General features: G+C 36.4%; 1 protein-coding gene and 1 pseudogene across 20 annotated transcripts in view; both read right to left on the reverse strand.

Moving 5' to 3' along the window:
- Positions 1-14,074, reverse strand: part of Tenm3 (teneurin transmembrane protein 3) — a 2,500,614-nt gene that overhangs the window by 83,979 nt on the left and 2,402,561 nt on the right. For 13 of the 20 annotated variants that reach the window (XM_058571204.1, XM_058571198.1, XM_058571196.1 and 10 more), the window contains one exon: positions 484-510. The exons of the other annotated variants lie outside the window; for them this stretch is intronic. In XM_058571204.1, the coding sequence (XP_058427187.1) occupies positions 484-510 (27 nt within the window). The remainder of the gene's footprint in view (positions 1-483; positions 511-14,074) is intronic. 20 annotated transcript variants of the gene reach the window in all.
- Positions 10,614-13,258, reverse strand: LOC124075565 (dTDP-D-glucose 4,6-dehydratase-like; annotated as a pseudogene).

A 14,074-nucleotide genomic window follows, 5' to 3' on the forward strand; every position in this document is an offset into this window, starting at 1 on the left:
ACACGGAAGCCAAAGAAGTTTCCATATGAGGATTAATGAGATTTCTCTCAACATACATTAACCAGAATCTTCTTTAGATTGACAATTTCTTATTCTGTGATAAGAGTATTTATGATTCTTTAATTTAGAATTTAAAGCCCATCAGCTGAATTGCCAACGATGAAGATCTTAAAGTGAAATAAAATAAAACAAAATAAACAAAAAACAGCAAATGTACTGTAATCTTCAGTTGGGGGTTCTAGTGAAAAACTAATGCTTTTACATAGGAATGAAATCTGTGATAACCCAAAATTATAAAAATGAGACACAGACAGTTAAGTCTCAATACTTTAAATTCAAGGCATTTCACGTAAAGTAAGCCTGATTTATAATTTACAAGAATATGCATGGAAAACAGTCTTTGGTCATACCTAGTACAATCGGATACATGGTTATATATAGAAATATATGTAGATATGTCAACAAAGAGCAAGTATACAGTACCTTTAACTATCTTATCCAAATAGTGAGCTTGGGAAATTAAAAAGGAAAAAAGAACAGACAGACATTTCAGAAGTGTCACATGGGACAAGGAAATTTTCAGAATTTACATGCAAATCGAGTCGCTGCAGCTGACACAAGACTCACATCACACGACAGAGAGGCTTTTCATATCTTCTAAAAATGCAATATATTCACATTTTAGTAAATGTAGTCATGATTCCAGGAAACACTCAGCACTTTTGAGAAGATTATCCAGGTAAACTAACACTACCCTTCTTTGCTCCACTTGGACCTCGTTCAATATTAGAGCTAAGTAGAAACAAATGGAATCAGTTCTTTATTACTAAAGAGTTTTGGAAATTTACAACTATGAGATCAATGAATAATCAAACTTTAATAGTTAATAAATAAGAAAAAAGATAAAAATTAAGAATCCTTGAGCACACGTAATATATTTACATTCTGTTTGCAAGGTACATATAAGTTCTATAGAAAATGATTCTAGAGTAGCCCTTGGCAGCAAGCCAGACTGACAGGAAGTATCACATAGGGAGTCCATTAGGAAACGGGGAGTTCTAAGACTCTGTTTCTTTTCAGGAATCATCCTGAAGCAGTCTGTTTCTCTTAGAAGTTTTGTACCAACAGTCAGGATTAAGACTGAGTCTTCCACTGTGTACATGCCTGCCCTGTCTGTTGGTCTTTCCTTAGGTTACATTCAGGCTATACCTTTTCTCTTGATAGGGACATAAATGCCTCTCTTCCTTCACTCACTGTAGAGACCTAATATATTCTTAATAAGCCTCAAATCTTCTTGCTTTGTCAAGATTCATACATTTTTAATGATCTAAAATTGCTTTTCAAAGATGCTTATGTTGATTATTTTTCATTTACTGACATATGCAAGTGGTAGCAGAACTCTTAACAGAATGATTTAAACTATAACTGTTAGATGAGACACTCAGGTCTGGTCGTGGTGTCATGTGAGTAAACAAAACCATAAATGGCTTTGAAACATCTGTACAGTGTGTATAAAAGTGTTCTTCCCTTTGCCACAGGATTCCATTAGAGGCTTCTGAATTACCTTCAAAAAGAAGCATGTTTATGACTAATTGGCAGTATATTACAAGGGAAATTAAGGGGAAGGAAGAAATACTGTTAGGTGCTACTCTGCAATGATAACTTGGTAAAAATAATTAATGTTTCAGACATTAAGATAAAAATGTAGTATAGTATAACACCATTCATATAATTTCTTAATAATTCCTTCTAGATATTACATAATCCAGTAGAGCCCTATAATAGTTCATTTAATGACCTGAACATAAAGCGACATTAAAAATTCTGGAGTTTTTGATCCAGACAGGGTAGTGTCTTAGTTAATAAAAATCCTTGGTTTATAAAATGTGGTAACACTGATCATAGATAGGGAGTACATTTTTTGCTTTTATATCAGGACCACTTCAGATAATGCAACTAAAATAAAGAACACAATTTAATTCTGATCTGTATTAGTAGTGTAAGGGAAGACTGAGTTATTTCTAATAAGCCTATCTTGCTATCATCTCAGTGTTTTAGCAAATGGAATCAATTTTGCAAAACAATGGATGGATTTATAGGTAAAGGTAAGTGTGTCACTGGGTCAGAAGAATACCAAAGAGGAGCTGAAATTAGAAAATATATTGAAATTTACAGCAAGTCAAAAAGTAAATTGAAAAATAAAATTACAGCAAGTTGAAATTAGCAAGACATTTTAAATACTAAAAATATTTAACATAGATTTCATAAAAAGCTACAAACCAATCACAAAAAAAATATCTGTGCTGAGAAAAACATACCAAGATTTATCATTTGCATTTATATCATAGAAAATCATTGTTATAGCTTTAAGAGGAAAAAAGGGAAAACAACAACCTGTATTTTGGTTTTGAAGAATAAAATTTCTGATAATACCATAAAATCCTAGTTTTAAATAATGAAGAAGTTACAAGGAGATGTCAATGTATGAGGTTACATAATTATTAAAAGTAATAATTGCAACAATAAAAACATCATTATAGAAGCCACTACAGGAAATAATCAGAAAAATGCAGGCATATTGTAAGAAGCCATTATGAACAATAACCATAAAAATAATACCATATATTTAAAAGTTAATATACCTAACAATTGCTGAAATGCACATTAAGTTGCAGGAAAACTGCTTTGAAAACTAATGAGAATACTTTGACACTGAGAAAAAGTCACACCTGTTAGATCTATGGAGTTTTAAAACTTTATAGAGTAAAGCTTATAAAAATGGATGCTAAATACATAATATGAAGCCCTTAAAAATTATTTTCAGGTTAAATATTATATTCATAACATACTTTCCTTTGCATTTTAATTATCTTTTAAGAAGATCCATTACCTTATTTCCTGGAAGATGGTGATTCTTAATCTTTTTGGGTCTCATATCTGAGAAAAGTGACAAAAGTTTTGGATTCCTCCCCACCCCTGTAAATGTACACATACTCACAAACACAAATGATGCAGAGGATTTCAGCTTTTCTATGAGCTCTGGTCTGATATAACTTATAGTTTATGAACACCTTGGTGAAGTATTAGTAATTCTTAGCTACACCTCTTTCTAACCAGGTTCTTTCAAACCAGGTTCAGAATGATCCTGGGACATACGTGAAGTACTCTGATCCCTGCCTTGCTCCCTGAAGATAATAATAAAAGCTTACTTTGTGCCAGATACTACTCTATGTTTCATTTTAATTTGGTGCTGGAAATTGAACCCAGAGGTACTTTACCACTGAGGTACACCCCAGTCCCCTATTTTTTTTTTTTTTTTAATTTTTGAGACAGGGTCTCACTAAGTTGCTGAGGCTGGCCTCTAACTTAAGATCCTCCTGCCTCAGTCTCCTGAGTCCCTAGGATTACAAACATGCACCACCCCATCCAGCTGGTCTGAGCACTTTATATTGTTCTCTCATTTAATCTTCACCACAATCCTGTGATGCAAATGCAACTGAGAAAGTAAACGCAGATGAGGAAAAGGAGAAGAGGCAAGATTACATAATTTGTGCAAGGTCACAAGCTAGTAATCTGGGTTGTCTGGCTCCAGAGCTTACCCTTACCACTATATCATGATACCTTCTCTTGGAGATTTAGAAATAATTTTTTTTTTCTTTTTCCAGTAGAAAAAAACTGGTGAAAGGGGCTCAGAAGTGCATACAATCATTGCTGGTCTCCCATACCTTAGTACATACCCAAAGGACTTAAAATCAGTATACTACACTGACACAGCCACATCAGTGTCTATAGCAACCAAGCTATGGAACCAACGTAGGTGCCCTTCAACAGATGAATGAATAAAGAAAATAAGGTATATTTTCACAATGGAATATTACTCATCCATAAAAAAGAATGATTTTATGACTTTTGCCAGCAAATGGAGACTATTATGCTAAGTGACATAGGCCAATCACAAAAATCCGAAGGTTGAACATTCTCTCTACTATATGGATGCTAACACACAACAAGTCGATTGGAAATGGGAAGAACAGAAGTTCGGTACATTAGATAAGGGAAATGAAGGGAAGGGAAGGGGAACTAGAACAGGAAAGACAGTGTAATGATTCTGACATAACTTTCCTATATACATACGTATGTCCGTAGTGAATCCTACGTACACAGTGAATCTCCATATCATGTACAACCACAAAACTGGCATCCTAATTAGAATAAGATGTATTCCATATTCATATAAATATGTCAAAATATACTCTACTGTCATATATCAATAAAAAGAACAAATAAAACAATGAGAATAATAATAACCTATTCAGAGGCATTACCTAAACCTAAATTCAAAGCATTTATTTTAATGTTACATTTGATGTTTTCTAGTTCCAGAGCAACCCTGGCAATGTTCTTGACTTTCATGTCACTTGATGACTTACATCTTAAGGGCCAAATTTTTGTGAATTATGAAAACCCTACTTAATACTCAGCTTTTCTGTTACTGCCTCATGAATTGCTACTATTATTATTTAGTGAAATATTACTATCACCACTTTTGTTGAGAGTACGGTCCAGAATATATAACCCGCAGGACCTTTGTTTCCTGTAATGTTTGTGATGACAGAGTTTCTAATTCTAACACTCAAAACAGCAAACATTCATCAAAAGTTGTCCTGGTTGGCATTCCTAATGTCTGTAACTTTAAGCCCTCCCATTATCTTTGAGACTTTGGTGAATATTGCTGAAAGCATTTTTTTTTTCCAACGTCATCTTTGTGTTTCAATTATATTCCTGGTACCTGTGAGATGCTTGCTTTTATTATGTTGAGTTGCTGGGATATTGCTTTTCAGAAGCTAAAAGGAAATAAAACTTGAAGAGAATTAAAAAAAGAAAATCACTGCTGACCTAACACTAATTTGTCCAAGGTCATGGGGTAATGCATCTTTCAGATGTCTTCTACGTGGCTTCCTTGGGAAAATGCATGGTAGGTCTACTTTAAATGCCTTTACGCAGGTGAGTGTCTCAAAGGTTGTCTCCAATTCCTGGCCTTCATTGTCTCTCTCAACACACATTGAGATACACAGTCAGCCCTGGGACACATGCAAATAAAACAACTGCTCTGGTTTCAGCTATGCACTGGAGGGTTGTGGTCTACTTTGTGGGACAGGTGGGTAAAGACAGGAAAATCTGGGGTGTGGAGGAAAGATTTGGCTCTTCAAAAATATTTCTGTTATATAATTAGTCCCTAAGCTTTCAATATTGGCAAAGCAAAGGCTTGGTCCCATATCCTTTACACCTGCTCCTCCTCCAAGTACTTCTAAGAAAAATTGCTTTCTCCTTTGAAGGCCTTCCTTTTGTTTTGAGGGAAATGGGTGGAGGTGAACACAAAGAATGCTTTTCTTTTGTCTACATGGTTTAGGATTGGGCCTGGGCTTGGAGGCCCTTTAGGAAAGTGCTGGCTCCTAGATGGAATGAATTCCCGGACCATTTCAATGCTCACATGAGGAGTCAGGAGCAACAACACCGTTTTGGAAATTCTACTGGCATGCTGTTGCCTTATCTGGTTATCCATCAAAATTATGGACAGCCTTCCTCTCTCCATTTCATCTGTTACCATAGTCTTTCTTTTTCCCCCTGAATAATTCTTGTGAATGAAGTCTCAGAATATGTGCATCAGGGTCCATGTAAAAGAGATGAATGGAAAACTAGCTGCGATCAATTCATTTCAACTAAGAGATGCCATGAAAATACACGGCTTTAACGAACCTTACAGACTTCAGTGACTTAACATGTAAATCCTCCTTTCTGGAAAGCTCCACAATGCTAATCACTGCTTTTCCACTGCCTGATTCATAGGAGAGTGGTTTTTTTTTTTTTTTTTTTTTGGTGGTGCTGGTGCTGGAGAATAGAACCCAGGGCCTCATGTATGCTAGGCATGGACTCTACCACTGAGCCACACCTCCAGCCTCATTAGTAGAATCTTAAAGTCTATCATATAAAGTGCCTAAGTGCACTTATTATTAGGTACTTAGTATGTCCTACATGAGTTTGCAGTTTTTGAAGAAATTCTTTAAAAAAGCCTACCTTCTGAGAAAGAAGCAAAAGTAGGCAATACCTCATTCACAAAATCCTTCCCTTATAAACTATTCTATTCCATTCCCCCCTCCTTCACTCATCTGTTCCTCTCCCCAAACCCTAATCCACCTATTCTAACCATACACAGTAGTATTAACAACTCCATTTACTGACTGTCACTGTGTGTGAAGACTGTGCTCAGTATTTAATACCAATTAGCTGCTGAATTTTACCTGCCTTTTGACTAATAGGTACTGTTATTATCTTCCCCATTCACTAATGAAGAAATTGAGGCAAAGGAAATTAAATAACTGTCCCAAGATCACAATGCTGACAAGTGGCATGAAAAATTCCAACCAGGTAGTGGGACACCAAAGTCCATGTTCTTCATAAATGAGAAACACTGACAACTCAGAAGCAGCAGAACTGTGCCTGGGTGAAAGGCAGATTCGAAGCTGTATCTATGTTTTGATTGGTCAGGGAATTTATTTGAATGAAAAAAAATGAGATGAAAAAGGTGGAAATCCTTAGTTTAGCATTGATGAAGTAAGGGAGAAACCTGGAAGTGAGATTAAAATGCAAACTAATTTGAAATACTAAACTGTTGGTGCAGTCTCAGATAAGAGTACCTTAAGCAAACTAAAGGAAGTCTTATAAAAACCACGGTAATGTGTTGTAAAAATCTAAAGTTCAGAAACCCAGTGGGCAAGAAAGTCGAACTAGGGATAAAACCAGGAAAAGCCAACATAAATGAGTTTAAAAAAACAACAAAGAAGGGAAGCAGTTCAGTTGATGTATAAATGTTGTATAAGAAATAACTGCTGAGTAGTAGTTTCAAAGGCTGCTCATTTAAAACTGAGGTCAAAGGGGTATATGTGCCTGCTTTGGGGAGAGATTGGGATATTTGAAGGTCTACACGGAATAAGATTAATTCTGAGTTTGCTTTCCTCTCAATGTCAAACTGGTTCTCGTAAACCCAGAGAAGAAACAAAGGCAAACCAAGTTGGTTATATATACATTAAGCGACTCACAAGGGAAAATAAAAATGGTTTTGCTGTGTATACATACTTGCTGAGTGTATGTTTATGAACTATTCACATTGTTTCTGCTGTCACCAATGTGCTTGGTTGACGCATATTAAATAGTACAGTATTTTCAATGGGCTGCTGAATTGACTCTTGGGCATAGTGTAAACATAGGCAAATAACACAGAATCTAAAATGTTGGAAATATTTCTCAGTTTAATTACAACAATAAAATCTTGGGGGCCCATCTTCAGAAAGCGATAATTCAATCAGATGAGTACATAATAAAATATGGACATATTCTTCACTATGGCTATTATCGCCAAATCCTTGGAGTGGAGGACAGATTTTTATTTAGCATTGTGTGTTTCATAATACTTTATAACGGGGACTTTAAAAAATGATTCACATTAGTATCTCATTAAAGTTGTAAGTAAGTATCATTCTTAGATTATTCATGTACCAGTTCTCCTAGGATGACAGAAAAGCTACCGTCTGCAAATAAGTACATATTAAATCCATTTATTCCAATCAGCAACTGTTCAAATCAGCGTGCAAGCTGCATACCCATTGATTTGTTGTTCCTTAATTGGTGCTCACAGCACTGTTTTATTACTGATTACCACATCATAAAAGGATTATGACAGTGACATAACTTTAAATACCATAAAACAATTTTATATTCTTGGAAGTTTACTCAGGCCCCTTTAAAATATGTTCTTCCTCACCACAGAATTCTCCTTTTAAGAGTAGGTTAAAACATTTGAAATATTCTATTCCATTTAGGAAAGTCAATTTTTTTTTTTTTGAGAGAGAGAGAGAGAGAGAGAGAGAGAGAGAGAGAGAGAGAGAATTTTTTAATATTTATTTTTTAGTTTTCATCGGACACAACATCTTTGTTTGTATGTGGTGCTGAGGATCGAACCCGGGCTGCATGCATGCCAGGCAAGCGCGCTACCGCTTGAGCCACATCCCCAGCCCCAGGAGGAAAGTCAATTAATTTGAATTTTAACCACTAGTGAGATGGTGTCAACAGAGAAAAACAGTTTGCGTCTATGCACACGTGTACTTTCTTAAAGAGCATTTGAGCCTCTAAAACTGTCAATGCTTTTTTGAAAACCTGTTTCATATAAATTATTTTTGAAAGTTTGCATATTTTATTTTATTTTTTTAGTTTGGAAATTTGGTATAAAAATTACCTGTAGAAATGCACTGTATCTACCCAAGCAAAATACAATACTTCAGTTTGGAACATTATTTATACCAAGAAGTTGCAAAAGAGTGAAATAATATATATTTTTTTCTGACTTCAGTCAGTCCAGAAAAACCCAGATTCCATGGGAAAGGTACTTTGAGATAAAGTCCATCTTATAAAGTCAGCACTACTGAAAAAGCACCTTTATGGCCTGTAGAGCATTGTACGGTATTTGGTATTTTCCTTCAGTCTAGAATTTCATGCTGTACTGTGCACTACATATTCATAATGGAGTCACAGTGGTGTGCTCGAATGCCCAGAGCAGGCACCCTCATGTTGGCATGGGCACTTGTGCAGAACTGCCTATTGTTTGGTGTACGATAAATGAGTTTTTGTAATAATCTCTGCATATGGCATGATTTCATCCACTGGAGCACATGCATAAACATGTTAGTAACACATGTCTCCTTTGGCATTTACTCCTGGAGTTTACTGAATGACATAAGCAAAAACACATTTTCAAATTCTGTAGATTAAAACAATAACAGTTGTATTTTAGCATTCTGATTTGGGAATCAAACTACCCAGAGATAGCTGTTAATGTTAATAAATAAAAATCATAATAAGTGGGGCTGAAGATGAATCGAAGTGGTAGAGTAAGTGCTTAGCATGTGCAAGGTCCAGGGTTCAGGCTATAGCACTTGCATATAAAGATTATATACCCACACACACAAATTTTTTATGTTAAGTGAATATTCAGGTATTTGAGATTTTGAAATGATGGCAATAGCATCTGAGTAGTGCTAACAATTCTAATCAGAGGACACTATAACAATGACCTACTGATTTAGTCAAATTCAACAATTTCTTTTCTTTTTTTTTCTTTCTCTTTGTTCAGTATTGGGGATTGAACCGGGGCAGGTGCTCTATACTGAGCTATGTCCCCAGTCCTTCCTATATTTTATTTTGAAGACTAAGTTCCATGGCTGACCTTGAACTAGCCATCCTACTGTCTTACTTCCAAAGTAGCTGGGATTATAGGTGGGCACCACCATATCTGGCTTCAATGAATATAATTTCTTATCTACATTTTTTATCACTTCAAACAATGAAAAATTAAACAATCACTTTTACTCACCTTGTATAAACTAGAATTTATTTTATGAAAATGATAGACAAATGATTTTTTTTCACAGGTGACATACAGGAACAATAATGTTTCTGTGTTTGTGGGTAAGAGAATTTCCACAGATGTTTCTACTTGTATTTCGGTACTACACTTTTTTCATTCTTTTCCCATGAGCTGACACCAGTGATACATGTCATCTACCCATGTTCTATGCGTATTTTTCAGTGACCAAAGTCTACACATAATATTCAGTCTACCAATTTCAGTTGACAGAAAAACTGGGTATAAATTTAAACTTTGGAGGGAGGTGAATACAATTTTCAGTAAGTAGTTTACAAATTCCTTAACTACTTCACAGTATAAAATTGATCTTCCCCAAGCTGTTTTTTTTTTCTTATTGCTATTTTGACATACTCTCGAGTCCTGTTAACAGGTGTAACTCAAATTATCTTGAATTAAAAAGGTGGCTCTTAAGCCAGGCACCATGGCATACACCTGTAATCCCAGAAATTTAAGAGGCTGAGGTAAGAGGATCAGAAGTTCAAAGACAGCCTCAGAAACTTGATGAGACCCTGTTTCAAAAAATAAAAATAAATATAATAATAATAATAAAGGATGGGAATGTGTCTGGGGATGTGTCTCAGTGGTAAAGTACCCCTGGTTCAATCCCCAGTACCAAAATAAATAAATGAATTAATAGATAAAGTGGCTCTTCATTGTTGAGACATCACTGCCATCATGGTTATTTTATCTGTTTCTGTGTTAATTCAAACTTTTGTGGCTAGTATACAGATATTAATTTAATCATTGTCACAGATAAAAATACTTTCCATCCATTCCATTATACCACATATGTAAAAACAATTAAATAATTTAGGAGATGGTATAGAGTAGTGCTTAAGAGTATGGGCTTAGGAATGGGTCCCATGGGTTCGGATTCTTGGTCTGTTGCATACTGGCTGTGCATCTATAGAAAAGTTTAGTAATCTCTCTGAGTCTTGGTTCACTCAATGGAGATTTTTAATGGTTCTATTTTTTTTTTTTTGGCATTGATTGGTCTTTAATATGCTGTACTAGTACCTACAGAAGGGAAAGGAAGGGAAGGAAAGGAAAAACTGAATGTAATTAACAAACAAGTGACAATTAAATGAGTACCTTATCACCTGAGGTAGAGAAAAGACAAAGTCCAAGACCAAACTCAGGACTTAATAGTTAAAAACTTCAGTCAAATCTTTAAAGACATCCACCCAGATATTTCCATGCACATGTCAGGGTCCTAAGTTTTCACAATCAGTGCCCTGACCTTAACTTGACAGCCTTGCCCCAACTGGCCACTCCGCTGGCCAAGATAGTAAATCAATAACAAAATTATATCTTGGAGATGATGAGGATGAGGTCACCCTTGAGGCTCTCAAGGATGCAGAGGTGGGTCCCCACCACATCTCTATTTAACTCATTTATCTGGTCCCCAATGAAAGTGGGTAGCCTGGAGAGCAACTGCAGACAACTGCCGGCTGAAACAAGTAGCAACTCCCCAGGTGGTTGTGGTGCCCACAGGGCATCTTCTTAGTGAGGATACATGGTATTCCACCAATGATTTGGTGAATGTGTACATTTCCATCTTGATCACAAAAGATAAGGAGACAGTTGCACTCAGTTTCACCTAAGGGCTGCATGAACTAGTTCTGTTTTCCTGGGAGACTTGAATTTTCTGAATATCCTGTAGAGTGCCACATGGCTCTATCACATTGATGGTATCAGGCTGACCAGGCAAGATTAAGAGGAAGAGGAGAGCACACTGGTGGCATTGATAATTCTCTTTCACCCTGATGATGATTCAGAAGCTTGCTATTTCAATAAAGTTTTTAGGAGTCTGATGATCAGGGTGTGCCAGGACATGCCCTCCAAAGTAAAAGTCAAATTGCCATTTCTGACATCCTCTTCCACAAAGAAGAAAGTGGTGCCCTGTAGTCTCTGAGGTTCTAGCAACAATACATACAATACATAGAGGGAAACTGCTCCAGCCCGTATCTCCAGTGACCCAAGGCGACAAGCTTTGAAATCTGTATTCTTGATAATCAGAGGGGTAAACCAGCTTTCTCTCACTTTCTCAGCCCAGTGTCCAATCAGTTACTTTTCAAGTCAACTTACAGTCTTTAGGACAGAGTGATTAAATAATACATAATCAAGTATTTTAAAAATTTCCTCTAGAGCAAAATAAAAATATACATTACTTAAAATGTCTCATTCTACATTAAATATATTAAAATACTGGTAATTTTATAAATAAAATAATTATAAACAGTAAACATGTGATAAAAGTTCTCTGATACAGGTTACATAGGGGTCAACAACTGATTTTGAAAATACAAAAACTTTAAATTCTGTTTTAAAAAAGCATTTTACAAAATTATCCAGTTAAAAAGTGCTAGATATGCATTCATTTTGTTCCATTTTTAAAGCACAATATCACACCTTGAAAAAAAGCTGAATTACAGCATAATACTCATCCTACTTCTCCTATAAATAAAAACTTAAAAGACTTCTATCCACTGGTAAAGGCTGGGAGGCCAACTGAGTTCCAAGCCAGCCAAGGCTGCAATCCACCCAGCGCTGTTCAGGAGATTCCTTCCTGGCCCACCCCTAGATATATCTGTCTATGCCTACTACTTCCTAATTTCCAGAAGATGTTTTCTGAAAGAATTCTGACATTTAAATCCTGTGCCAATTGACAATCTTCCAAAGACTGAGGCACTTTGTATTTGAATTTAGTACAAAAAGTGATGACTCTAATTCCAAATGAAAAGAGGGCACTTCATTTGGTCACTTGATTTCATACCATTTGTTGAGGTAGGATAATTTTCTTCTTCTCTGAAAAACAATGCCAAGTATATGAATGCTGGCTATACAGGAAAGGGTTCTAGTGCCTTTTCTGCATTCTTCCAGTTGTGAAAATTCTCTTTGTACCACTCAATTGTTTTCTTTATTCCTTCATTCCAAGGCACTTTAGGTTTCCATCCTAATCCATGAATTTTTTCTGACTTCATTGGATACCTCATATCATTGGTAGGTCTATCATTAACATAATCAACCCAATTTTCCATTTCAGACTCTGAATTGGTCTCTTTGATCAGTTGTATTAGTTCTTTGGCGAGCTGGACAACTGACATTTCAAAATTGGTTCCAATGTTGTAAATTTCACCTGGTTTTCCCTTTTTGAGGACAGTAAGAAATGCTTCTACTACATCAGTAGCATAAAGGAAATTTCTTGTTTGAAGCCCTGATCCATGAATGCAGCATTTCCTGTTGTGTTGCAGTAGAGATATAAATTTTGGAATGACCTTTTCTGGATATTGATGTGGTCCATAAACATTACTGCTCCTTGTGATGACAACTGGAAACTTGTATCGTTCCCAGTAAGACTGTACAAAACACTCAGCAGCTGCTTTGGATGATGCGTAAGGATTTGTAGGTTGTTTGGCTGATGATTCATCAAATTCCTTATCGAGACTGCCTCCATATACTTCATCTGTGCTGACGTAAATAAACTTCTCCACTCTGGCTTCATGAGCAGCACTTACCAAAACGTGAGTGCCATAAACATTAACGTAGGTAAACTCAAAGGCCCGGACAAATGACAAATCTTGTCTAGATTTATGATCATATAATTTGGATAATCTTCTACTAAAGAGACAATCACATGTGATGCAATGAAACCAGCACCCCCGGTCACCAGGACCCGCTTCGCAAAGCTGCCGGGAGCACCCTGGGATTCCGCCCAGCCCTCCGCTGACATCTCCCAGCGCGGCAGAGCCTAGCACCGTAAAGCGCCGGGGTCTGAAGACCAGAGGAAAGTTTTAATGGTTCTATTTGATAATTTTGTGAGGATTAAATAAGATAATGTAAGAGGATAAGATTGAATCCAGGGGTGCTTAACCACTGAGCCACATCTCCAGCCCTTTTTTTATTTTGAGACAGGGTCTAGCTAAGTTACTGTGGCTAGCTCTGAACTCAAAATTCTCCTGTCTCAGTCTACTGAGCTGTGGGGATTACAGGCATGTGTCACCACACCAAGCCAAAAGCCTGACTTTCAACAAATAAACTTGAGTCTCCTAATGATTAGTTTTCATAAGCCACTAAGTTCACTGTCATAATAACTCCAGGATAAGCACCTTGTGTTTCAACTGTCCCAACTGTACTCCAGTTGCTGGGAACATTTTTCTTTTCCTTTTTTCCCCTTCTTCTACTACTAGGGATCTACCACTGAGCTACATCCCCAGCTCTTTTTATTTTTTATTTTGAGATGGTCTCTCAAAGTTGCCCAGGTTGGTCTCAAATTTGTGGTTCTCCTGCCTCAGCCTCCCCATTAGCTGGGATCAGAGAGAAGCTGGGATGACAGGTGCACCTCACCTCAACCAGCATCCCCTCCACTGGCTAGTTTCCTGAGTGGAGACAACTCCATTTTTTGGTGCGTGTCAGGAGGTTTTCTTCCTTCTTATTGCTTAAACACCTCTGCTGGTTGAATTGCACAATTCCAAATCAACATGTGATTCAGCTTTTTGGAATACAAAATGCATCACAATTTCGTATATATTTTGTGTTCCCTCATTAATAATTTCATCAGAATGAGGTAAATTAATTGATTCAAACAGAGTATGA

This window comes from Marmota monax, unplaced genomic scaffold (genome assembly GCF_021218885.2).
Source record: "Marmota monax isolate L192 unplaced genomic scaffold, Marmota_monax_Labrador192_F-V1.1 WCK01_AAM20220418_F8-fsc00113, whole genome shotgun sequence".
Lineage (NCBI taxonomy): Eukaryota > Metazoa > Chordata > Mammalia > Rodentia > Sciuridae > Marmota > Marmota monax.